Source organism: Strix uralensis, chromosome 5 (assembly GCF_047716275.1).
Source record: "Strix uralensis isolate ZFMK-TIS-50842 chromosome 5, bStrUra1, whole genome shotgun sequence".
NCBI classification, from domain to species: Eukaryota; Metazoa; Chordata; class Aves; order Strigiformes; family Strigidae; genus Strix; species Strix uralensis.
The window spans coordinates 45,076,845-45,104,277 of NC_133976.1; the positions used below are offsets into that span (position 1 = coordinate 45,076,845).

The window sequence follows — 27,433 nt, forward strand, 5'->3', positions numbered from 1 at the left end:
ACAATACCTTATCACATGATGATGTAGGTAAGGGGCACGTTCAGAGAGAGAAATTAGAAAGTATAAGCCAAGCTCTATTACAAACTGTTAGTCTGTCAGTAGTTGAAAACAATACTGCAATATTACTTTTTCTGTATAACTGAAACAGAAACATCTATACCTGATGAGTAAACACATTTAAGAGACAAAAACATGACTTCAAAAAAATTTTGCTGTCATGTGAAGGAAAAAAAACTACCAGGAACAGCAGATTGAAAGAATATGATTCTCACAATATGAGTTACAAACAACTCTTCCAATAGCAGTTGTATGGATGGATCCTGAGCAGTTCAGTATCCTGTCCACCTTAAAACTACCATACACAGCTTGATTTTTTAAATGCTTAAATTATTTAAGCAAGCTAATATTAAACTAGTCATGCTTTCACATTTTTAGAGTAAAACTGTATTTTACATTTTACATTCCATTTTAGAAAAGATCTGCTAGAACCATTTGTTCTTATCCCCCCCTTAGTGTATCATTTCCATGGGACATGCACTTGAATAAACAGATCATCATGTGATTCATTAACACAGAGTAATGCTGTCAGCTGGAATTTCTTCGGTTTGCCATATCTTACATCTACATAGTCACTGCAATTCTCGACTTGACCAGATGCCCACAGGATGTGAGATTCTATCTTTAAGGTCTGAATTGGTAAAGATTTCAAAAATTCCCTTTCTTCATCTCTACTTGAAGATGAGAAGGGCTGAAGCTCACACAGTTTCACATAGGAAGCCAACTTACTTTGATACTGCAATGCAATGTTTTGTATTTGGAAGTTTGAATTCAAATACAAGAAGGCTGAAATCTAGGCAAAGTCTTAGATCCACTGGTATAAATGCAGCTGCATCAACATGCTGGGTGGACATACTGAAATGTTGGGAGGATCATGACAAGATCAGTCAAGCAAGTAATTCTGTACAATTACCAGCAATAAAGACAGCTGTCATTTAAAAGTGGTCACAGCAGCTCATAAAGATAATTAAAGGTGTTCATATTTGTCTCTGCATATTTCAATTTCTTGAAATGTTAACTGAAGGCAAACATATTCCTAATTACACTGTGATGGCTACCTTAATTGGTTAGAAAGGATGGACCTTCAAACAACTGATTTTCATATCCATAAAACTTCTGACCATACAGCAGAAGCACGTGCACCTTTCAACAACCATTACCCAAAACTGCCTGATGTCCTCTGACATTTGAACTATTCCATTTTGTATAACACAGCACTAACCTGGAAACTAAACAACAAAATCATCTCAAGTTTATATTTTCATTATGACTACAGTTTTTAATTTGGCCTTCTATTTTTAGGTAGCTATTAAGTGGGTTTATTTCAAAAAAATATGAGTTAGACCTACCTTGACCACAAAAAAATCACTTTGCAAAAAACTGTTGCAGTTGGAAGGCTGTATCTAAACCCAATACATAAATGTTAATAACCGAAGTCAAGTGCCTAAACAATAATGGCAGTTCTCTGAGATGCTAAGCACCTACAACTGAAACCAAATCCAGGAGTTTTCAGCCTTCATATCTCCACAAGCAAAAATGCTTACTAGCTTAAGAACACAACAGGCAAAACTTTCCTAGCTTGCACAGACAAGGCCATACACCAAATAAAACAGCTTATATCCCTCTGTACCTTCTTTATTCTTATTCTTGCCCCAGTTGAGTTGAACATATTTTCATGAGACTGCTCTCTGGAATACCATCCTCCACATTTTCACAGCCCCAGTAAAAAGTCTAACAGACAACTTGATAAACTGGCTTCAATTAATTGCATCAGCTTGTGATTACCTGATACAAAATACAGTTATACAGCTGATATTCAGAAGTTCCATAAGCATTATACAGAAACAGAGTTGAAGCTATTTGAAATTTAATTTCAGATTTCATTGACTTTATTATAAGCAACATCAATTTCTAAGGAAGAAAAAGTCGACAAACACTAAGAATGTTAAGCAGGAGTAGTTTTGTCCTTATACAGAGTAAATACTTACTAGTTCATGATCTGTGTCTGAATGTTTCCCTAACCTATTTTAAAAAGTTTATGAAAAAATTAAATGAAGAATCCATCTTAAAACTTGGGCAGGTAATTTACATATACAGTATTGACAGAAATTGGAAGCAGATCAGAATTGATCTGCAAAATGTACTGCAAAGAGCTTCAGCACTTACACAGTTGAACAAAAAGTTTTGGATCCCTGTGATGCCTATGTGAATCATGAATATATTTATATCTGTTGGGAGCAAGATCTTGCAAAGCCAGCAAGCTACGCAGGCCTTTGCATAAGTCGAGGAAATACAGCTTAGGAAGCATTCAAGTTATGTATAGGGAGTCCAGAGATGCCTACAAGTTTCTTCCAGCACACTCAAACCAGCATATACTGATAACTCTTCAGTATGCCAACACAAGCTGATTTTAAGAGTTAAAACACTACCCAAAGGCATCATCGTTGTCTTCAGTGATCAAATGAAAACCTGTATGCAAGCCATCAAGTCACTAATTTTGTATCTCTAAAATGTCAGTAAACCCATTTTATTTTGAGTTTCCGTGTCAAAGATTACATGGATCGTTTAATGTAGAACTAGGCATAAAGTGGGCTTAGAAATTAATTTAGACAATTAGAGAATTTAGTTTTGAACACAAACATGCTGTTTTGACAAAACATGCATTATATAAAGCTCCACGTAAAGTAAACAGCAGTTTATCATCACTTTTCTTACCCTGGCTTCTAAAGTCACTTTAGAGACCAGAACTTTGTATCTTGACAAGGATTACATAAAAATCCTACCACTTTGTTGACAGCCTCCATATCACATAGGTTTTCCACTAAAATGCGACATGCTTCTTCTTTACCCCAGTGAGCAGCAGCATGAAGTGGTGTCCAGCCATCATAATCTTTAATATTTACATCGTAGCGAGCCTGTATTAAAAGCCTAAAGAAATTAAAAGAATTAGATCTTGACACTGCTGACAGGGATAAATAAACTGTTGTAAAATTATAAAATTACTCTACAATAATATCCTTCTTCCTTTTTATCATACATACTTTAGTTGGACTATTGGCAATTGATTAATTTTATTTCCTCACAGAAACATTTGCCTTTTCATTGTTCAGTAGGTATATATATTTTTATGGAAAATTCAAGAAAAATAGCCTTTTCCATTTTCTTCTTTACTCATATCCTCTTCAAAGTCCTACACAGTTATATATTTTTCTATATATATGCAGTAATAGAGAAAAGCCCTTTTAAGGAAAGGAGAGCTGTAAAATGTCAAAATTGTTAGATACAGTGTTCTTATCTAGTAAATTATTAAAACCTCCTCCTATTGTATTATGAGTTGTTTGAAACTTTCATCTCCTCCTGTCGTTAACATTTCACGTTGTAAAAGTCCAGTGTTTTTGTGCTTCAATTGCTTTCTGAGATGGAGCACAGCTCCTCAAATAGAGAATCTGCTTTTCAGCCTGCATTCAACACTTATACTCGGCATGGTTCTGAAGCGGGTGTCGAAGTGACAGCAGACACTTAACCTGACAAACAGTTTTGTGTATAGGGCTACCAGCTCTCTGAAACACTGTCCATAATTATTAAAAATCACATAATGGTGAAGTATTCTCAAAAAATTCTCTCTGCTTCTCAAGAGTCAATATACTTATAGTAATATCCTCCAATGAGTCAACTTTCACACAAACTCGCTACAGAGAGCACACATTTTTGATAATTTGAAGCTATCACGAAAATTGCCTGCATATATTTTTCCCCTCCTAGGAAGTGTATGGACTGAACTACAAAAAAGACACTAACTGAGAGAGCTATAGATAAAACTCCCTTACAGACACATGCTATTCCAAAGCAAAAAATTATTCCTTTCCAACAGAGTGATTTCTTTTCGTGTTGAAGAATCAAGTGTTTTTTGAGGCAGAACTCCCATTCAGTAAATTGTATGTAATGGTTATAACGATTAAAAAAGCTCTGTCACTCAACTTATGTGTTGACAAAGCATGACTAGGCTTTGCAGACCTCAAAGGTAGCAACACTTGAACAGTCATGGCGTGTGCTCATTTTCATTCATGTTACAACATATAACGGTTCCTAGTACTGCTAAAGCAGTCAAAAACATTTACAATCACAGTAAAGCAATGTATTATTAAGTATGCTTTACTTCAATAAAAGCAGAGCTTTGATGAAAACCCTATTAAACCTCTGTTACAGTATACAGTTGTATTGTACTGATGAAAAGCTACCTGTCATATAGGGGACACCAAAAGCTTGAAGCTTTCCAGAAAAGATTTCAAGAGTCATGATTTTCAACAACAGAATCAAAAAACCAAAATTAAATTCTCTGTTCTTAAAAACCTATAGGCTAGATTACAAACTGCTTTATGTATGCAAATAAATATCATGTCTTGAAAATACACATCAACCAGAATGCTAGCTGGCATTATAAAAAGGCATTAAGCTTGTTTACACAGGTGGCTTTAGAAACAGGGCAAGTTTTTTGTCAACTTTCTTCTTTCAAGTAAGTATTCAGGCTTAATATGTACACTGTGTTCATATTTTGAACAACAATGTAGAAAGCTAACAGCACCATGATTTATGAGTGCTTGAAAACATAAAATCAAGCTTTGAGGAAAAGATAGTTCTATAGATTGTTATTTTTCAAGATACAACCCCTAAAATTCAGAAGTGTCCAATCCTATCAATTCCAAGCAACATTACATCAACAAGACAATCAAACATGAAAAATTTCCATTTAAACCACACTTACTTTAAGACTTCCGTATAGCCCTTAGCAGCAGCTACATGAAGTGCCGTACCACCAGATTTTGCATGCCTGACATCATTTATATGGCCGCTGTTGAGCCATTGTCTTGCATCTCTTAGCATTATTCGTTCTTCTTCTTTTCGAGCTGCCTCTATATCAACCCCTAATTCAGATATGGAGGGTGAGAGGGGAAAAAGGACACAAAATATTTTAGTTCAAATACTTCAATTATGTGACAAATCTTCTAACATGTTTACGTAATACAATAAAATAACAGCTAAACAATATGAATAATGTTCACGGTTAGATATGAATACCTTTTTGAAGATGAATCCCAAGAGCTTATGGAAACATCCATTATTGGATATATACCTTGCATGCATAATGCAGTTTTTTCCCAAAGGAAAAAAAAACAAGAAGAAAGCTACTAAAACTGGCTCTTCAGTTTTAAGAATGTCTACCATTACAGTAATAATTACTGAAGTGACCTATTAAAAAAAGAGAAAAATTATATTTTAACTTTCTAAGCACCAAAATATCAGTCTGGTTAGAGGTATCTGAAAGTAGAAGACAGCTACAATTTTTTTACTATGATATATCTATGGGAAGAGGAACAGCCTAGCTTCTCTACATTGATGATAAGAAAGATGGAGCTATAATTTTTATACTTTCTAAAGAATTTCTGGTTTGTCTTCTGTCACTGTGAAACACAAAACTCATACTCAAATAACCAAGCCTTTGTAAATCTTCCTTCATATCTCAGGTAAAAAACATTAAAAACACTAAAAAATTTTTCTAATACACCTCACAAAAACTTATCTTACACTGATGAAAACAGAGGAACACAATGCAACATTTACACATCAGGTTAAATAGACTGAAAAAAACCTCCAGACCCGAAATGGGCAAAGCAAAGCATGTATTTGCAAGCATTTCTTAATTACTACCACATGGAGTGACCTACTAAGGGGTCTTAAAGAGAACTATGCAAGAGCATTGCTCTCTCTATGCTGACTGAACAGTGACAAATTTGTGAGGAAAAGGGATTTAGGAACTGTGGTCAAAAGCACAAATTGTATCTGGGTTGACCTCTAACAGAAAATCAGTGGGCCAACCTTCCTTCAGCAAAATTATTTTATGTATATGATTTGCCTAATTTTAGACACTGGTATGCAGGGACGTCAGAAATATATACTGTTCTTCTGTCTTCTCATTCTTTAATTTCTCGTGGAGCAAAAAAGCATTTACTTAACAAATACATAATAAAAAATAGTGAAATGTAGAAACAGGTAGTGATTTACTAGATAAAACCACAAACCTTAAGAGTAGTCCTTATGGCCTATAAAACAGAAGCCAAGATGATTTTTATAACACTTAAGAGGTAGATGCTCCTTGACTCAGATCTAATTCTGCCTTCTTTCAGTATTTCCTGCTGAAACTTCATCTGTCCCCAAACTGATTTTCTCCAGCAAACTTGTTCCTATCACGTAACTCTTCTAACTGTCCAACTAATCAAAGTACAATATAAAGCAGACCACAAGACTGTGCAAAGCTAGAACATCTCTTTTCAAAACTACTCTACATAATTAACTAATTTTAATTAATTTTCAAAGTCTTTACAGTGAACAGCAATTTCAGGCTCTAATGTCTTCAAAGAAGCTGTGAGCTATTAACCCTTTACAGGGTGAATGGATCTCTAGAATATGGAAACCAAATGAAATCCAACTTGACCGTTGCCCATTTAGACATGCAGCAGAAACTGAGCTAAGGGATGAAGTGGCCTTCATTAAGGAAATTATTAATATCACAAAATTAAAAGACATAGATAATACAGAGATGATCATATGTACTGCAATGGATCATTCCACTGTGTAAAACATGACAAAACAGATTATAACAGAACAGATTTATCAAGTCTTTATCGATCCACTGGCAACTAAAAAGCCAGAGCAATGAACTGGCATACTGAAAGCAATTATATTGGCACTGCTTAAATACCCTTAAGGCAGTGGATAGCACACTGATACATCTATTGCATTACGTATGAATTAGTATTTCACAGATGCAGCAATTCCCCAATTACAGAGCAAGAAAACCCTTGAAAATGACATGCCCAAATCAAAATTTTCTGAAATGCAGAAAGAAGGAATGTAGTTATTACATGCTTTTGGAAACATAACATGTCATTTGTTTGGTTTGCGGTAGCATATGACAATGCTACAACAGAGTTCACTTCTTTTTTATTCTTCTTCCGTCAATTCACACCATAACAGATTAAAATAAATAAAATAATTTAATCAAAAAAAACCCCAAACCAAAACACAATGAAAGATCAGTTGGAGAAAATAAGTAAATATGGTAAAACTTTATGGTAAGGACAGATGAAAAGACAAAACTTTACGAAGTATCATAAAATAACTGAGGTAGGTTACACATTAAATGTTCTGAGCAGTGGACTGAACTACTAGACTCATCCACTTAATTGACTAACAATCATTTCAATCTTGGCAATTTAATAAAAATTAATAGAATTACATTTCATCAGAAATTGATGAAAACCCATAAACTGGAGGCTAAGTCTGCAAGATGCAGGAAGATGCAAAAGATTGCTGAAGCACTGAGCAGAGGAAAAAGCTAAACTACTAGTTTGGAAGAAGGTGGGGTAAAAAGTAAAAACATAGAAGTTTCTAAAAATCTCTCTCTCAGGACAACCCATGACTAAATAGATCTGAACAGAGATTAAAATTTACATATCTAATAATCTTTATAACTCTGACAGATATGAAGAAAGAAAACCAGGAACTTTCAAATCAATAACATATCGATAATCACATATTCCCACTTCTCCAGAAGGCTCCTACGTATTGATGTGTGAACTAATGCAAACGGTAACTTCCTTGGGCCTTCACATCCACTTGCCTTTCAGAATGACACAGCAGTGCAGATCAGGGAAAATAATTCTCTACAGTACACTCATTTACATGACAGTGTTGCCTGCAAAACACTACTACGCAAATAAATAGTTCGTGTATCATCTGCTAGCCACATTTATGTCCATGCACTTTTTGCATGCTTGAGGTCTAACTGTGAATCCTTGTAAGCATGAGTAACCTTCTCCACCTGAAGAATCCAACGTAAATTCCTATCAGTGTAAAATTGCTTGTGTGTGGCTGGTCGTTTTAAGGCACTTTTGTATAAAGAAAAACAGAAACAGAAAAAAAGTTTGTCCCAAACCCTGATCTTGAACTTCTGACAGTTAATGTTTAAGCATACTTTCCTGGTATGCCTAAATAGAATTGTGTCAAACTAGCAATGCTTTTGCAGGAAAAGTAACTAATACTGAATATAGACTATCAATACCACAAACGACTGCATTTCTAAAGCCCAAACAAGATACAAAGGCTGCAGAGGACTAATGACTGCATCAATACATTATTTTACAAGACAGTAAATTTCTGATTATATTTCAATGGAAGAAAGTACGAGAATCTTGTCAATCTAAATAAAACATCACACATTAATAACTGGTATGGAATTAAACTTTGTGTCATAGAAAAAAACCTGCTCTCTGAGAATCTAAATGCAATTCCCATTATTAACTACATTAAACGGAATGTAAACAGCCTTTACTATGCCTTGTACGGACCTTTCTCCTTGCTTTTGTTTACCAGACTCTGTTAAGATACCAGGGAAGAAGAAATTGCTCGTCATAGTTTCAAACACTTTCTTCATATGGCCCGTAGATGGCAATGCGCTGCCTCCTAGCTCAACTTCAGCGGGAGGACTCGCTCACACCACCAGTACACTTAACCTTTCTGGCAGCCTAACAACTTCTTAAATCATTAATAATTTATTGCTAAATGCTTTATTTTTTTCTGATCAACAACTGTTATTCAACAGTTCCAAACAGGTTTGAAAACAATGTGCTATTCAGTGAGCATTTAATAAAATTCTGCATAAATTTAAATGCTGAATCATTGTTTCGGGACTCCTCAGCCATATAAAGGCATGTTTTATAGATACTGCAGAAGATCAACCCACTTTTTACTTCACGTAGTGAATGTTTATATACAAATGTAATAGTTCGCATTTTATCCACATGAACAAAGCTGAGTTAAGCAATACATCTGAGAGCATCTCCTTACACTTACCTGTAATTAAGAATGAGGAACATTTGCTTCTCCTTGGAAAAGAAGTAAGTTCTCCGATAGTTACTGAATAGCTACCATGCTGTATCATGAACTCCTGATTCACCTCACGTCACCTCCTTTCCCCACTAACTCACCTCCTGAGAATGTTTCCCATAATTCAAAACAACTGCTTAAGCAGTTAAAAATAATTTTAAGAGGACATCTTATGATAAACAGCTAAAAAATCATTTCAAACCATTACACTTAACCCTACTCGATACCTGAGGAGAGGCAACATTTAAAACTGGCCAGGGCTAGCCATGACTAAAGCCACATCCTCTCCCAAGTCTGATAGTTTTCACCAGTGCCAACGAAAACTCTACACTACTGGCAACAGGCCACTTCCACAACTATGAAACATTGAAACACTGCAGAGTAGAAACATAAGGGATCATATTGAGAAACTGTAAATAATAATATTTTTAATTAAGATAAAAAAATCATGTGGATTGCAGTGGCACCTATATACATAGGATTGGCCCATGATAAAGATACTAACATATGGAGAAACAAGAAGACAGGTCCTATGAGAAGTTTTTTTGTATAACACACAAAACAGTTAGAACATATGGTGTGCAAAGAGTAAGTTGTTCAGCACTACTTTGGAATAATTTCCATAAACCACCTAGTTTTGCTATTTGTGAGGTGTTCGTAACTGTCACAAAATCTTTATACTTTACATAAGCATGTATGTAATTTATCTTCTCACAAAGTATAAAACTAAACTAAGTTTTAAGCTTAAAAAAAATAATTAAGCCAATAATTCCCCTTTGAAGATTAAGGTAGAAAAATACTTTCCTTACTATCAGAGTGCTATGGCTTCACTTACAGGATAGCTAGTCCATTAGTTCAGAATTACTGCATAGTCCATTATACCACCAGGGTCCTGCTATATGCTCAGCAGAACACAGGTGGCCTGGTGTGAGGATCTAAGGCCCACACAAGAGGACACGGGAAAAGACGCCTGAACCAAGGGTCAAAATTTCGAAGTGTCACATATGGAGATCAGAGTAACTGAAGAGAGACACTGGATAATAATACTGTAAAAACTATCTTCTTTCATGTCTAACACTCTTTACAACAGAACTTCTAAAACGAGATTAATTTGGATCACTGACCAATCTCCTCTCTAGACAGGTCAGATTTTGGAGTCTGAATGCTAAAACAGGATGAACAAACACTGCAGATCCTTCTTTTTATTAAGCCTGTAATATCACATAGAGCTGAACTGTGTTGTATTCCAGAACTTATTTCTGTGATTTTAGTGCCTCCAGAGGCTCCCTTTTTTTCCTGTAGTTAGACATGTCCTTAAAACATAATTCAATACCTGTAAAAATTGGGCATAAGTACAAACAAACTGATGATCTGTAGAAGGCTGAACAGTTGCACAACTGGAAGGCTCTGAACTTTTCCTATAAAGACTGAAGGTCTGCAAAAGCAGCAAAAAGGGTGAGCTAATATAGTGATTCTCCTCAGATTCTTAATGGAAACAAACATCAGACGTCACTACTTAAACATATCTGAAATCACAATTGAACCTGACTGATCTCTCCAGGCAATCTTTTGCCACCAAACAACTCTGCTGACGTCAGTGTGTAGGAAGTCATACTCACAGCATTAACTAGGCAACACAAAAAGGAAACTATAATGAATGGAGGAATAAATACACATAAAAAGGTTGCAAGGCAAGAATGTTACAGAAAATGTTTACTTAATTTTCTGCTGCACATCTTACCTACACAGAAGTAAGATTTTTTGGCACTCAGGTTTGTTTATTTTCAAAATAAATAGGCTGATCTTCCGTTACTGGTAATACTTAGACAAGGCTGATCATTCCACAGACCCCACAGTTAACTTGCATTATCAAAACTGCAGCACTGCTTTACTTTATATGAGGAGCAATGCTAAAGCTGGAGGAATAACTACATTCAGCCAGATGTATAGTCAAAGATGAAACTGTCACAATGCGTCAGTGTTAATTCCACGTTAAGATAAACACTTAAGTTCCTATTTTAGAGCTATTAACTTCTTTAGCCACAACATACAAACAATTAGTCACTTTCCAAGTGATCATGATAATGGCTAAATAATCATTCTGTATATAATATTAATTTTAAATGCAAGTTAAGGATGCCATCAAAAGCACATGATCAAAACCTTACTGCTGAGACAACTGTCTCATGATTTAGTAAGATATACGCTACAAGTTCACACCCAGATTCATATCCTTTCCATTCTATTGCCATCCACAATCACTAGGTATTTCCTACGATTTCACCCCTGGAGGTAAAAGCCCTTAGTTCTTACATGTTCAGACACAAAATTCAGAAGGAGGGATGCCGTATGCCTTCTTCCCCACTTCTGTGAAACTGCAACTCTTAAGTGGCCTAACAGCAAAACAAGCTAGGTAGAATACCTATATATATAAAAATACATTTACATATATGTATGTGTAAATATATATATACCCATATATATATATAAAATAATATATATATAGTCTATATATATATCACCATAGGCTTTAGTGTCCTGTTACAATCAGGAAGGCAGAAATGCTGTCAGGGATGTTCACAGTGTGGTCACTCTTCAGGACAGCACCCAGTTCCTGTTCTCCACAGAGGGAGGTGAAACCACTCTGAAGCACAGCCCTAGCAAGCTCATTCAACCAATATATTTTTCAAATCATCTGAGAAGACCAATCTTCCCAAAATCCTTTAGCTAGTCAGCAAGCCAACTGACATAAAAATGTAAGAGGAATGCTTGGAAAATAGGTTTTCCATAGCAAGTGAAATTTAGTATTTTAAAACAACCTGAATTATCCCTTTAGAAGCTAACAGCTACAGTGTGGGAACATCTACACTCTTGTCAGACTTATAAAGACAGTACCATAGATAGTTTACTGTAAACTTTAAATATGAAATATGCAAACACACTGAAATTTTCAGTGAATTGTTGCATTTAGTTTAGGTTGCCAATGCTAATTTTACAACTGGGCTGTTCAAAATAATTAAACTTGCAAAAGAATAAAAATTAGCATGTGATCTTGAATCTCTGCAGTCAAAATTTTATGTACAAAAATGTACATAAAATCCCCATATAACAAATAATAAATTTTTTTTAAAAAAATCACTAACATATAAATAAGAGATTTTGGAAGAGGAGTTCCCCAAATAATATCAATTTTACAAAGAACTACTACAATCAATTAGTATAGCACATCAGTAAAGACAAATGTTTCAAAAACAACCTTAAAGAATATAGGCTGAGGCACATTCCAGAAACAACCCTCCAGCAAAGATTGACAGTACTGTTAGAAAAGAGAACAACTTTATTTTTCCCAAACAAAATAGTCAAATGGTAGCACAGACAAAAAAAATATTCACAACTATCTAATCTGATATTCTTTGTGTGTTAACTATAAGAACTGTTAATCAAAATTCCATTAACACTACCAAATAATTGAATCAAAGCCTTTGTCAAATCTACAGTCTACTTCTGTGTATCAGTAGGTATCTCTTATTTCCCTGCATAACATGTGATCCACTTTCTTTTTACCATTTGCTTCGGGCATGAAAAGGGAATTAAATCAGGGCAAAGCCTGAAGCAATTACTAGTTTACTGTTAAATTATGTAAATCTGTCTTAGATATAAATTCAACACTACAAAAAAAGTAACATTTTCAAGGTGGAGGAAGCCTTTCGAGAGGTAGACAGGGGTATAGAAGTAATGGAAATGTAGTCCCCTAGCACACCCCCCACAAAGGCTCCATCTTCACTCTGAATGTTATCTTCCTTCAATACATAATGTAACTCACACCACATCACCCCAGTTCTTGTACTGGGAGTTCTGGGATAGCAATGCATTTCTACTGGACTCAAGATGGTCAGTCTACAACTGAATATTCTTTCCTCTGTGGAGTGGAAAATCCAGAAACTTTCAAAGACCTCTCACTGGAAAACCCACCTGAAGACTGGAACATGGAAAACAGCAGTGTAAGGAAGGGAAAAAAAGCAGGAAAAAGTGAAACAATATGCTTTTTCAAAGGCTAATTTCTCTTACAAAGACACCACTGCCAGCACTAGCAATTTCATAGCAGCAAGGTGCATAAATTTAGGGTATACATTTTTAAATGATACTGTCAAAACTCGATACCTATCTATTTAACTGTTACATGAATGCTCACCTATATAGTGCTCTCAGAAGAGTACACAAAACTGGGAGGAGCTTAAAGGTTCATGATAGGTTCTCAGGCCTAAAAATAGTGCAATCTAAGACTCCTTATCTCAAAGAATAGTTTAAGACACTTGGCATTGTAGAAGAGCATTCAAAAGGTCAGAACTAGACATAAAGGGTGATTTATGGGATACATATAGTTGTTTACTCTTGTTTTAGTTATTCTAGGCTTTCTTGTAGTCAACGGAAAGAAACATTTACCTTAGGGATGAATTCACACCATCCTAAAAACTGACATCTGAGTCATCTCAGAAGTGCCTATTTCTCTCCTCTCTAAGGCAGGAATCTCTTCAGATGTAGTCCAGAGCTGGGATATAGAAGTCTATATCCCAGATGCACTGAATACCACCTATATTCTGTTAAGTGAATGCAGGAATCCAATCAACAACCGGGTTCAATACTTCTGACCTCTTTCTTCACAACAGGCTGGGCTGAGTAAAACACCTAGAAGACAGCTTGAGCACTATACGTTGTATTGACAATTCTCTTTAGAAAATAAATCGAGTGACTATAAAATACCTAATTAAGCATAAGTTTCCAAAAATATATTTAGTGTCCAATAAACAAAACCACCCTTCCACATTCAAAATTACCTTGTCTATTTACTTCATTCTGAAGCAGCTCTTCCATTGCCTCTTCTTCAGCAATATCTAATGGAGTGTCTCCTTCACTATTTACAGCTCCTACATGTGCTCCTTGACTAATTAAATACCTGCCAATAGAAAAAGAAACTGTAAGCAACATAGTAAACCTGATGCAAAAAAATGCAGCCACTAGGATATCATATACAATAGGTACATACATGCACACGTACAATTAACAGAAACAACTATATTGGGTATAAGTAAAAAACCTCATGACTGTCTACAATCCCTGAAAACTTGCATGTCTTTTCATCATACGACCCATTAATACATCAGTTTGCCACAAAGACTCCTGACATGTTTAAGCACATATTTGCAAGAATTGAAAGAAGAAAATGGTTAGATGGTGAACAAAAACGAACACAAGGTGAACAGGGGTTGAACCACCTATTCCCGTGAGCTCCCCATATTAAGCCACTCTTCCTAGAACTTCCAAATTCAGTGGCACATTATGTTTCTATACTTTGCCAGAATGATGACTCCTGGTCTCTGAGGCAGCTTCACAGAGTTAATAAAACCAGAATCACCTCTGCTCCTAAGTATTCATAAGGTCAGCTTTTGGTGGAGAAAGAGGCTAGGGGAAGAAAGGAAGCAGTAGTTTACACTATTCCAATCCTACTAAGTGTTTTCTTACTTAAAGTACTACTGTCTGAGGAGTCAACAATCCAGAGTCAGTGGACTTTATTTCTGAATTTCCAATTAAGTCAAATGGATCAATTCCAACAATAAGTCACAGAAGGATTAAGTTATTTCATTGTATTAAACCGTAAGCCTATAAAGTTACTGAGAACCTACAGTTTTATATATAGTCTGTTTCTAAGTAGACAGTGAACAATAATTAAAACATTAATACAGATCAGTCTTACACCTTCTGACCATAACATTTCCACTTCCCTAACAAATCCAACAGTTTGAGCCATGATAGGACTCAACACAAGCAAAAAATTGCAAACATACCTCCTGCCTTGCAGAGCTTAATTTACACTTTACATATATTTTCAAAAAAAAAAAAAAAAATCAGAAAATAATCAGACTTGAAGAACTAGTTGGGCATTTGGTAACAGGAATATGAAATCAAAAGTGCTTTCTTAACCTCACTGCTGCAGAATGACAAATTATGCAGGAGCCAATCACAACATTAATCCAAAATTAACACAAATGCTTTAAAGTATTTCTGCTTAACAACTACCAATTAACAGTAACAGACTCCAGATCTAGGATCATATTTTCCTTATCTTTATTCATTAATTCAGCATCTAGTACTCTTGTACATTTCTATTTTTTAATGTAAGATTTAAATAGCACTTGTTATTAGATCTCTGTAATTATGTCAAGAAGAGGTAAGAACTGACAAATCACAAAATGGAAATTAATTCCCAGAAGTGTAACCATATCTCTTGGGATATGCATCATCAGTTGCCCCCACTAACTTTGATGCCAGTATGCATTGCTGGTTTTATACTGTTCCTCTTAAAAGAGTGCTGCTGTGACTCTTATCTCTCTCCAGCTTAAAGATTTAACTTCTGCAGGAATGAAAAATTAATCAAAGTAACAACATTTCGCAACAATACCAGTTGTACCGTTTTAACAGTGACACAGCCTTCCAGGTTACAGACCAGATAATTGCTATGCAGGGTTTCTGCTAAACATGCAAAAACACCAGCGGGGAAACTAACTTTCTTACAAAGTCAAAATGTTGATTCAAAACTAAAATCAACCGCTGACTAAAATATCTTTATAAAAAAATCCCAAGTCAACATTCATGTTCTTTCAACCTGTTTTTTTCTAATATAGACATGAAAAAAGTGATGTTTAAAAAACTTGATTTTTACCTGTTTCCACATAATACCTACAGGGAAAAATCAAGCTGCTTTTGTAAGGAAAATATGTATCTCATTGAAGTAGTTGTAGTCAGTCATCTGGGTCAGTAACTTATAGACATAAGGAGTAATGCGCTAGAAAGTGTAGGGAATGAACAAAAGGCTACGGTAGCATTCCAGAAAGTTATTATTTAGATATATGAACAACTTCATGATCAAATGATCCTTTAAAGTAGACTCCAAAAATGAAGCTGCTTACAGACCAAAATCAGATCAGCAGAGCTAGGGGGATTAGCAAGGCTGGAGAAGTAGAGTTATCTGAGCTCCCCTTTGCACGTGCTTACAGGACTTTTTCCTGGGTCAGCAAAAGAAGGATGGGTGAACCTGTGCCAGGTTCACAGAATTTAAAAGGGTAGGAGAAACAGAAGAAAGATGAAAGGCAACACATTCCTCTCCAGGGAAGTGAGAACGGTCCTTTCCCAACCTTCCTTCCGCCACTCCAACTAGGCCTCCCCTCTGCTATCCCCACCAAAAAAATTAATAGTGATCCCCTCAAATGAATCAATAATGAAAGAGCAATACTCAGTATAAACCAAACTATTCCAAATCCAACTATTTTAAAGATACCTTTTAAGCCTGGTAATGAAATCCATGTTTCTCCTGCTTTCCTCATCATTCATTCAGTAACAGATGACCCTGTCCTGAAAAACTTTTATGCATTTGCTTATCTTCATTTACAGTAAAATAGTTTCAGCAAAGCAGTGACAGGGCTCAGATGGTGCATGAAGTCACCTTGGTGCCTACAGGATTGTAGCTTTTCTTACGAAATCTAGCACTACCAAGAGAAAGGCCAGCAACCATTTCAGACGTGTAGGTAACTTGACTATGCATCACATACAAAGGGAACAGATCTGGCAAACCAGACCAAGAGACCGATGCTCTGAGTTTGTTAGGCTTAGCTGAGCAGAAGCCAATACCAGAATAATCCTAAAAATCAGAAGGCTTTGTTACCTTTTTTAAAAACTATTTTCCAAACAAATTGCACTTCAACCTAAATGTTAATTAAAGCTTATAGTATGACTTCAAATATTAGTGTATTTGACATTAGTTATTCTGGTACCATATACTAAAATCTTCACGTGAACAGTCTATTACTGTGTGTAGGTATGTATGCATATTTTAAAAGTCATCCATGTTTTGAAAAAAAAACCCAGCACAAATAATTGCTTTTATTTTATCTTTTAAGTAGGTTACCTCCACCTTGAAATTTCATCTTTCTAAAGCAAGTAAACATAACATAACCTCCACTTCCTCAGCTAATATTTGATACAGCTACATGTATGCAATGACAAAGAAATCGGAGCTGTGTAATAAAATGTCCAGAACCATGCCCTTTAATATCATGTCCAGAAAAAGGCGCTTTTCGCACACTTGGATGCAGTGGTAAAGTAAAAAAAAAAAAATAAAGGACTTCCACCATCACCTACTTATAAAACCTTTTGCCATAGCACTTAAATCTGTGTCTTTTGTAATTCACTTGTTGCAAAATGGCCATGTTCAACGGACAGCTACAGAAGAATAATTCAGAAAATCCAATGATAATTTATATAATATTCTGGTAGGTGCTTATTCAAAATGTAAATAAATGAGAAGGAAACAGTAGCTTGATCCATACCATGCTTATTTTTGGAGCTAAAGCTTTCAAGTTTTGATCTTGAAGTTAAAGGTACCTCTTTGAGACAGTCTTGTGGTCTAAGCATAGAGAATTGCAAGTATCCCAGGAATACGAGGAAAGATAAGAGCAGGAAAATGAAATAAAATCGTTCCTGATACTTTTGCCCTGACAAGCATTATGCAGTCTGGGTAAGGCTGGAAGAACAAGTATGCTTTGTGATTCCATTGTTTTATGACGGGAAAAAATACTTGTATTTGAAATTTGCCTTTTAGGAATCACTGCTGTATATTCTTCAATAGCTATTATAGACTGAAATTAACAACCTTCAAAAAAACATGAAATATTTTTTCTATAACTATTATGAAACTCAGATTCTCTCCCATCATTTTATGAAAAATACATTTCCATATCTTTCATAAAAGGTTGGAATCTCAGTATCTCCGAGACAATAACATCCTCTGAGATTACTGCACAAAAGCCAAACAGTCCACACCAAAACCAAGCTCAGGAACTGGAAGTTAAAAATTTTAACTAGCAACTTGGCCTACATTCTGAATTAAAAAAACAAACCAACAAAAAAGCCTTTACAGCCGTGTGTGTAAGTCTATTAACAAAATGTATATAGAGACACAAAGTAAACAGAGAGGAAGACACCTCTCTCTAATGACAAACTTGGTCTTATTTGTGAATTTAGAATTTAAGAATATGGAAGACACTCAAACGTTGGCTTTCCTAAACTTTGTCAGCTGCAGACAACAAAATAAGCTGCAGATAACATTTTAATATTGTTTATCTCAGCAACAGAAAGAGAGGCATCTATTTACATTCGAACCTTGCCCCAGTTCACAATATCCGGAAACAAGTTTGCAAAGTCATTAGGGATATAATGAACTTTAAGTACTCGCTGAACCTGAAGGTCACCAGAATGGTGGCAAGCACAAGGCAGGGCAGAGAAGTGGCCACTGAATTGCTACGGTTCATTAAACACTGCTTGCTGAGCTCACTGGAGACTCACTAGTGAAAACAAGCGGTCCCTTCAGACGAGTCAGAAGACTGCATGGCAGTCTCCAACTCCTAAAACGTGAGGAGAGGGACTCTCCTAAAACATCTCTTGCTGAATAGAGGTTCAACGTGTTGTATATACATTTAAAATAAATATGTTTCAGCGTGCCCTTCCAGGGAAACATGGCTTAATTTGTAGTGGGGGCACCAAACAACAGCACAACCAGACTCCCAACAGCTTTTAACTAATTAGCAACTTCAGCTTGACCTAGCTGTTTTTTTAAAAATCCATAGATGGTGGAGTTCAAATTAATTCCATGTCTTAAATAGATGGTAATAGGGAGCCAAAGACAGAAAAAGTGTCACTGTGTTCATGCAGCTGTGCAAGCTGTCATTTCAAGAAACAATGAAAAAAATAGCTGCCCCATAGTCCACAGGATGTAAATACAAATTAAAAAATTACACATCTTTGGAATATGTATTTTAAATGACTTCTTTTAAAATGCCTTTCTGAATTATTTCACTGATTTTTTAAAAAATATAAAGTATAAATACACTTTTAGAAGTACATCTTTGTAAATCATTCAAATTACTAATAAAAAGACATCCATAATAAATTTGGCCAATTAGACCTTCAAGAGACATTTAACAAAGACAAAATGTAAAATTTTACCACTGCTGCTTGCAATTTCTTGTTTTTAAAGTTCAAGTACACTAAAACTGTAACACCTGACCCTTTTCCGATCTATTGGTTTCAGTGTCTGGGAATGTTTCTTTAAATATTTTCTCACTGCAGAAGAGTTTCACTTTGAATTTAAATTCTTAATAATGTTGTTACTAACTCAGACAGAAGTAGAAATGCTACCTGAAGCTCCCTAACCCTTCTCAAAAGTGGTTTTGGTTTGGGGCTGCTTTTGGTTTGGTTTTTTTTTTTTTTTTAAAATTTGCAGCAAAAAATAATACTTAAAAGCCAGGCAAGCAAAGTATATCTACCTGCATACACAACATATCAAGAGATAAAATTACAGCTTCTGTGTGACTCTTGAATTTTTAAGGTGCACTTCTCTAAATAACAAAGAAAGGCCTAGCCTTTTTCTTTTTTAAAAAAATCTTAAATAATAGAAACTTGAAGCAAATACAATGCATTAGAATAACACTGTGCTAAATTCTGCTGTGGTACATAGCACACATACACCCTGTGTCAGTGGGCAAGTTTCAAGGAAAATGTACAGTTGGTTGAATATGAATGAACAGCCAGAACCCAGCTGTCCCTCAAATACTTTCATGCACCCTCACACTGTCATGCTCACTTTTAAACATGTTGTTCAAAACCCAAATAGACATAATGATAAAAAGTCACAATTTCACTGTTTTTGAAACCTATATATTGTAACCCTTGTAAGCATTTGGTGGACAGCGTTAAAATGTGTGCAACACGGGGCAGGTGGCTGGCACGTCTCATGAGGCATGGAGGAGCCCTGGGCAGGGGGCACCCTGCACAGCACCCCGTTCTGCACAACAGGGGATCTCCTTGCCCTCTTTAGCAACAGCCTACAGATAATTTCCCTTGTCCTCCTTTCTCCACAGCTGAGATACTCCTGCAGTTGTCTTTTCTCCTGAATCTGTGATTGATTTACAGAAGAAAATGAAGGTTCCATGTTCAATACTGGAACCAGAACTGTACAAATTCAATTGGAACAAGAATACTTTCTCCTGCATGACTTTAAGACTAACATAGAAAAATCAAATGATTTGAAAAACAATTAAGTCAAGCTCATAGGGGTGTCTTATCCAGGCGCTCTGCAAAATGTCATCCCACGCTGTCAGTTGCTGCTGTGCCTCAACCTTCTGCCTCTAAACATTTAGAATTGAATAGAGACTGACATAAGAAGACAGGCTTCTGGGATGGCATTTAAATTAAAATCAAATCATGATAAAACTCAGTCACTTTTAAGGTTACGCTTCTTTGCAAATTCCAGAAGATTCTCACTCACGTCTTTCTCTCTTGGAAAAAAATGCTGCAGCACTTTCTAAATAGGAATGCTCCCCCTATGAGCAGTATCATCAGCCAGTAGCTACACTAAACACCAAGTTAAATAAGGCCAATTAGGATTATTTGGCAAAGCCAGATAAGTATTTCTCCTGAAGTATGTGAGTGATGATTATAAGACAGCTGATATCAACAAGAGATCTGAGGTGAATTTATGATTTCCTCTTGCAGAATAAAAGACGTGAGAATTCCAGATAGCTAGAGATGTTTTAAAAAAAATGAATTAAAAAACTAATTGATAAACAAATGGCCAAATCATTTTAAGCAAAAGGGCAGGGACATCTCTTCAATTTTCATCTGTCTAATCCAGATTTCAGCATACTCATTTTACTAAATTATGGTCCAGTTTGAAAAGACTCTTTTTATACTCTTTAATATGCAAGAGCTCCTCCAGACAGCAGCAAATCCAGCTTCTGATTCTCCCTCATGAAGCTGGTACAAAAGGCATCTTGGACAGACACGCGTCTTTGCTTCAAAACTGTCAAATACTCCCAAAGCTATCAAAGTAGTGTGTCACAGAGATGAGAAAAAAATTCTCCCTACATAAACAGCACTATCAATTCTGAATACTGTACCTATATGATAAACATATTTATGTTTATGAAGCCAACACTCCACAATGTACCAACACACCACTGCGCTCTGCACATAGCTGGCTGTCCCTAGCCTTCACTGCAACTTGCACCCCCAAGGAAGCACAGTAACTAGAATCACATCTGTTTTCCTTCTTGGTGTGCAGGAACATAGAAGAAACAGTGTAGATAACAGTATCTGGTTAGTCTTAGTCCTCCTGGGTTCCAAGAAACCTCTGAAAAAAGCCAGCAATAAGCTCTAGAAATATTTGTACGTAGGTGGCCACCTAAACATTAACAGTGCAAAGATGGAAGAAGAAAAATTCCTACTTGCAGCATATGAAAAGCAACTACGCCTTCATATTTTACCGTATCCATATAGAGGAAAGTCATATGAGAGGTGGCAGAGCAAGGTTTAGGTGAAAGTAAACAGTGACTGAGAAGAGGAAAGTAGGAAACATGAAGAAAGCTTTACAGGGAAACATATGCTATACCATATTTACAAAAAAAAAAAAAAGAAAAAAAAAAACCTGGAGCCTGGTAATGCCAGGATGAATACGGGGCAAATACTTCAGCAGGAAATAAATAAAACTAAACAAAAAGTATTTTTAAAGTGCATATCAAATGTTCATTTCACTATGTACTTTGTGAACAAGTGTTTCTTTCCTTTACTTTGAAGTCTGCATGCTATAGTGCAAAAATGAAGGCTGAGTTTGAAAAATATCTTGTTGCAGCTGCAGAAGAGTACATACAACTAGCTCACAACACTGTGTTCAGGATGCTTTCCTGTAGCAAGACTCCAAGCATTTGTGGTGATTCATGGAAGTGTCATCAAGGTGAATACTTGGGATTGAGTTACACTGCTTGAAAAGAAAAGGTAACAATAGCATGGAGGCAGAAAAGGAGGAGGAAGAAGGAAAACCATGCTGATGCCCACCATCCTCAGCAACAAGAGGTGATCGCACCACTAGCTCACTGTCCCTCCTGTCTTGTTCCAAGAGTAACATTGCTATATTTGGCTATAGCAGCACCACAAATTCTGATTTTTAACTGCTGCTTTCTATTTCAGTGGAAGCTACGAGTATAGACCTAACTTAACAAGCTTCTTTTCCTCCAACAGCAACGTGTTGGCATTTGTATCAGAAAAATTTTAACCAAGATCAATTCTTTTACTGTGCTTAAACAGATAATAGTATAGATATAATCACTATATCACAGAACTTATCTTGTTTATTAATGACCAAATCTCTCTACGAAGCAATATTACTATCACAAGAGCAGCTTTTAGCATCACTTGGTGTAACCCCTTGTTAGATATCATCAATCTGCAGTTCATAGTAGTTGTTTACCCGTCCAGTCCACTTTGAACTTCCTTGGAAACACACTGCTTCCAAAAGAAACTCTTACTCCTTATTCAAGTCTGATAAGCAGTACCTCATCTGTAATCAAGAGGTGTCAATTCCTTTTTTATACTTTTTTTCCTGTCACATCTGTTGTTTACAAAAAACCCTACATTTTTGTGTCTTAGTATCTGAATTGTATCTAAATAACTCACCCTCATCAATGCATAGCAGCCTCATGTCTCTAGAAATACTACGCTATATTTACACAGATTTCAGAAGAATTCAAGCAGCTTTTATCCTGCCTCAGTCAGGGATAAGACTAGAAAAACACAGATTAGGATTATTTGCATCAAAATGACGTAGTTTAGGATATCCAACAAAAGATACAGCTGTAAGAAAGGATAAGTAGGCCGTAAGTTGCTTTAGTGTCATTAGAAAGTCTACTGTGTGTGGCAGAATAGGGTCAAACACACAATAGAGAAAAAAGCTCAAGTAAAAACTGAAAGGAAATAAAAACTGAGATGCACGGAAGTGACAATTACACCACACCTATGTATTCTCCTAGAAAACAACACTCAAAACCAACTTTACTGTGAATCAAATTCTTTTTATATCAGATAACTGAATAAATACTACATCAAATATTTAACAGCACCAACAATTCAATAGATTCCACAGTCTTAAGAATCTATCACTGCCTCTCTCTAAAACAGGGATTTTGAATTAGTCGATGAGGCCCTCACAGGGTGACAGTATACCATACTTACCAAGCACTTGCTCAATTCAAAACCTGGTTGCTCATGCATCTAGAGCTGCTCTCCCATGTTCCAGTCATACCTAGAAAATAGGAGTCGATCGGTGGCAACAGGCAGTTACAAGCCATCATCCAGGGAGGACCTGATGTGTTATGTTTCTCAGGAGTCTACCTGAGCTCCCAGGCTTCCATATGTATCATTCTTCCATATGTCTTCTCTTCCGTATGTATCACATTCAACTTCAGAATTCGTAGGTAAGATACCTACTCTAAATTGTTCTCAGGATACCAATAAAACCAATGCTTTGTGATAAACAAGTAAGATCTTTCCTATGCACAACACTTCTCAAAGCAGGATGTTTTTTTTAGACATGAGCTGCACTTTCAAATTCTTCTTCAGCCAGAAATTAAGAGTGCTCTGAGCTTTACATTGGGCATCAGTCCCTTGACTTTTCGTTAGATCCAGTGAACTGCTAAAGGATATTAAAAGAAAAAAGATACTTTCCACTAAATCATATGTCCCTGAAGAAGATATCTCTGAACTTAAAAGTCTAGTAGATTTACCTTTAGATGAACAGAAACACAATATACTTACTAATCAGTATTTAGGGTCACAAGTGGAGATGCACACAGTAATCCAATCTGAAGAAAGCAGTTACAGAGCACACACTGTCTTTGTGCATCCTAGAGTGACCAGCTCTCATAGACTCCCTCAGCTGAACAACAGGTATCATCAAATCAGATAGATCCTATAATTTCCTCTAACCCATAAACCATATCTTACTGTGTATTTCTGCCAGCTGTTTTTTATCCAAACATCAGATCACAGCTACACAGCAGAAAAAATTAAAGCCTACCACATAATGACACTATTTTAAAAATGGAATTTCACCATCAACCCAACAAGTTAATTAGTGTTTCATTATTCTTAGGACATACATACATGAAGCAAAAACATGTTGAAAACACTACACAGCCACTGTACATCTTCATAGAAGAAAATGCCAACTGATACAGCTCGCTGTTCTCCAAGTTTCTCCATTATTTTCTTGAATGGAATTTAGCTTTATCCTTGTAGATACCTAATACAAGTTTGGAGGAGAAGGAACTTCTATGTTGCTGATAAAGAACAAGCACTGCACTTTGATTTGGGGCAGGGGGAAGAGATTACCCTACTAGCATATTTTCTCTCCCATTTTTTCCCAATCCGTTCTTTCCGAAACAAACAAGACTGCAAACAGAAATTAATTAACTGAAACAATCTTCCAAACCCTGCAGTGACCTCTTCCCAGCTCACAAAACAAACACTGCATCTTTACCAGTGTCAACTTTTAAGAAGTCAGTCATTCTTCTAGAAGAGCTGTTCTTTGGCTGGGAATAAATCTTCTTTCCCTGCTTTTATTTTGTCATGTGGCTTGTTTTATAATATATCCTTCTGAAGTCCTCTTCTCATTTTCTGAGTGGGTTGTATCAAGTTTCATCTTTGGTCCTTTTTCTTCCCAATTATACTCCTCCAGTTAACTTTTCCTTGTGTCATTTAAAGTAACATCTTGAACCCTAACAAAAACGTTTATTGACCTTGTAGCATCTCTATCAGACCAAACCCCATATCAATTTGCATAATCAGTTTGCATGTGGTTTACATCAGACCACCAACATTGTCTTGTCATTCACAAATCCAAACTTCTGACTATCCTCCAAAGATCTATTTCTGCATGTATCATTAATAACATCACATTTCATACTCAGTTAGTTAAAACAACTGGGAACAAAGCTAAAGGAGATGGAAGCCATCCCTGACATTCTTATCAGTCTGCTTTGCTTAAATAATGTCTTGCTCTTCTAGGATTATAGTGGGTTGTGGCAAAAGAGTTTAGATTAAAAACACTCCAGTAACAGCTCCAGATGATCAAGTTATTAAAACTTAGAGAGAAATGGATTAGAAACAGCTGTTTTGAAACATATTTTGTGGCACCACCCCCTCAGACATCGGAAGAACATTCAACAGTACCAGCCAGTTCAGACTCATGAGGTGGGAGATGAAGGAGAGGACTCCACCTCAGCACAGGCAGCTCTCCACAGCCAGGCTTCTGATTAGAGGTAAAAGCTATGTCTGAAACAGAGCCCAGACTTTTTTTTTTTAATATACCTGCATATCTATGCCAACTGCTGCTGGCAAGCCAGATCAGCTCAGTGATCGAAAAGACAATAAACCCTTCAAACCTCCTGAAGGCTAGACTTCTGCTAATAGTTCCCACACTGTTGTGTGATCATTAGATAATGCAAGAGAGGGGGTAAGAGTCAGTGGAGGAGGGAAAACCAAGGAGAGAAGGGAATGATTGCCTATTTCTGCAGTAGTCTCAAGTTAGGTCACATTAAGCATGTTGTGAAACTGCACTGAATTCCCTTTACTATCTGTTGCCAGAAGAGCACTCGTCCTCTCCTTGTGCGATGGGCACAAATCACCACCACCCAGCAGCCGCAGCAGTCCCCGCAAGGCAATTAGAGCTGTAAGTAAACCACCTATCACCGAACATCTATGTATTCAACTACAGGTTTACAGGACTCTCTCCTCCGTACATCAGACAATGATCACTCATTGAGTCTTAATGGACTGTTACTAAAATAGAGAGATCCTGGGACAATGGCTTGCTGAGGCTTCAGCAAACTAGTTTGGCTGGGTTCACTTTCAGGTGTCAGGAATCTGAAAAAACAGATGGGCGTCAGCAGCAAGGCAGTGGTTACACATAAGCCTTTTAAAGTCTGCTTCAAATATTAGGGGAAGGAGGGGATACAATATAGGAAAACTCTGGGCAGGAAGGAAAGTGGGTGAGCTGGGTTTTAGAGCAGCAGAGTTGGTCACTCTGCTAGTCTCTTCCTAAATGAACTGAGTGAGGAGGCTCGGAACTTAAGAAGTTGTTCTCTCTCTGTAATCGTATGCTTCAGCCTTTAAAACCCGTAAAATAAAGGTGTATTTTGAAACTGTGCTGAGTAGTAGGGTCTGTATGTGTAACTACAGGTACCAAACATGCCTCCCAAACATAAAAGCAACCATACTGAGTTAGACCAAACATCCATTTAACATCTAGCCTGTCTCCAAAAGTGAGCATATCTTCAAGGAGAATAAAAATGGGGCAAATACATGCTACTTTTCCTGTAACATCTTTCCAGTCTCCAACTACTTTCATGGATTTTCTGAACCAGATCCCATTTGTATGTATGTATTCTGCATTTGTATTTTATGTATTCACCCTCAGAGGATTTCTCATCCCTTGAACCATGAGAAATTTTAGTACCTACAGCAACATTTGGCAAACTGCTACTCATATGTAGTACCCACTGCATGGAGGTATAAAAGCCCTATTCTCCCCTCAGGAGACATCTCCCTCCCCCTCGTTTTTTTTTTTTTTTTGCACAAAAGTGTAACTGTCATGGACTTCTAAGTTATTTTTGAAAAATACTTTTCTTACACTTTTAGGAAGATGCATCTTCTTTCAATCTGGGGAAGATGAAAAAGCATTCCTATTTAAGTAGTAAAACTACTGTAGCCTCTCAATACTTGCAAAGAAGCTTCAAAATACATCAACTACTCAATCACAACTAGACATAGTACAAAGCCCCCAAGAAAATACATTTTTAACACAAACTTTAAATCTTGAACAGAAAAGAAATTTCTACCATTTCAGATTTATTTTACATTAATCTGGTACAATGCAAAGCAGAGAGAAATAAAAAAGTAATCTTTTAAAAATTGTTTCTTAAATGCCACTTTTTTCTCTATTACATGTTTTTTTCTCTATTACAAATGCCAGTATTTTTCTCTACTACATCTTTGCTTCTAAAAAGGAATTTGTTTATTCCCTGATAGTGAAATAATACAGAAGCTTTTAAACAGCATATCAGATTAAAAAAAAATCATTATATACAGCCAAATAGTTCTACAAGAGTTTTACAAAGGTAAACTTAAGGGTCCTACCCCTTAAATACCATCTTGAAGAATGCACACAAAATTTCTTTTGAAGTCCTCCTGCACTAAAGTTTGTTTCCACATAACTATAATTTTTAAAAACATTTGATGCTGACTTTTCAATTCATAGTAACACATTGGAGAAAAAAGGGCTCCTTTGTGTAAAGCCTTCTGTATATGAAAAAAATGGAGAAGAATAGAAAAAGAGAACATGTTATAAAAAATCCACCTATTTTGGCAATTTTGAAGAATTTTAATTTAAAACATGTTCACATTACAATTACTTGTAAGCTAATTCACATGATCATAAACTAGATGAACACTAACTTAAGTAGGCAATTCTAAAATTAAACTATTCAAAGAA

General features: G+C 36.1%; 1 protein-coding gene across 6 annotated transcripts in view; it reads right to left on the reverse strand.

Annotated features, from left to right (window-relative positions):
* Positions 1 to 27,433, reverse strand: part of PPP1R12A (protein phosphatase 1 regulatory subunit 12A) — a 121,537-nt gene that overhangs the window by 44,041 nt on the left and 50,063 nt on the right. For 5 of the 6 annotated variants that reach the window (XM_074870655.1, XM_074870657.1, XM_074870658.1 and 2 more), the window contains exons 3-5: positions 13,836 to 13,954; positions 4,820 to 4,979; positions 2,841 to 2,985 (exon numbers count right to left, since the gene is read on the reverse strand). In XM_074870655.1, coding sequence (XP_074726756.1) covers positions 2,841 to 2,985; positions 4,820 to 4,979; positions 13,836 to 13,954 — 424 coding nt within the window. Of the gene's footprint in view, positions 1 to 2,840; positions 2,986 to 4,819; positions 4,980 to 13,443; positions 13,677 to 13,835; positions 13,955 to 27,433 lie in introns of those variants that run through there. The other variant, XM_074870659.1, reaches the window with a different exon arrangement.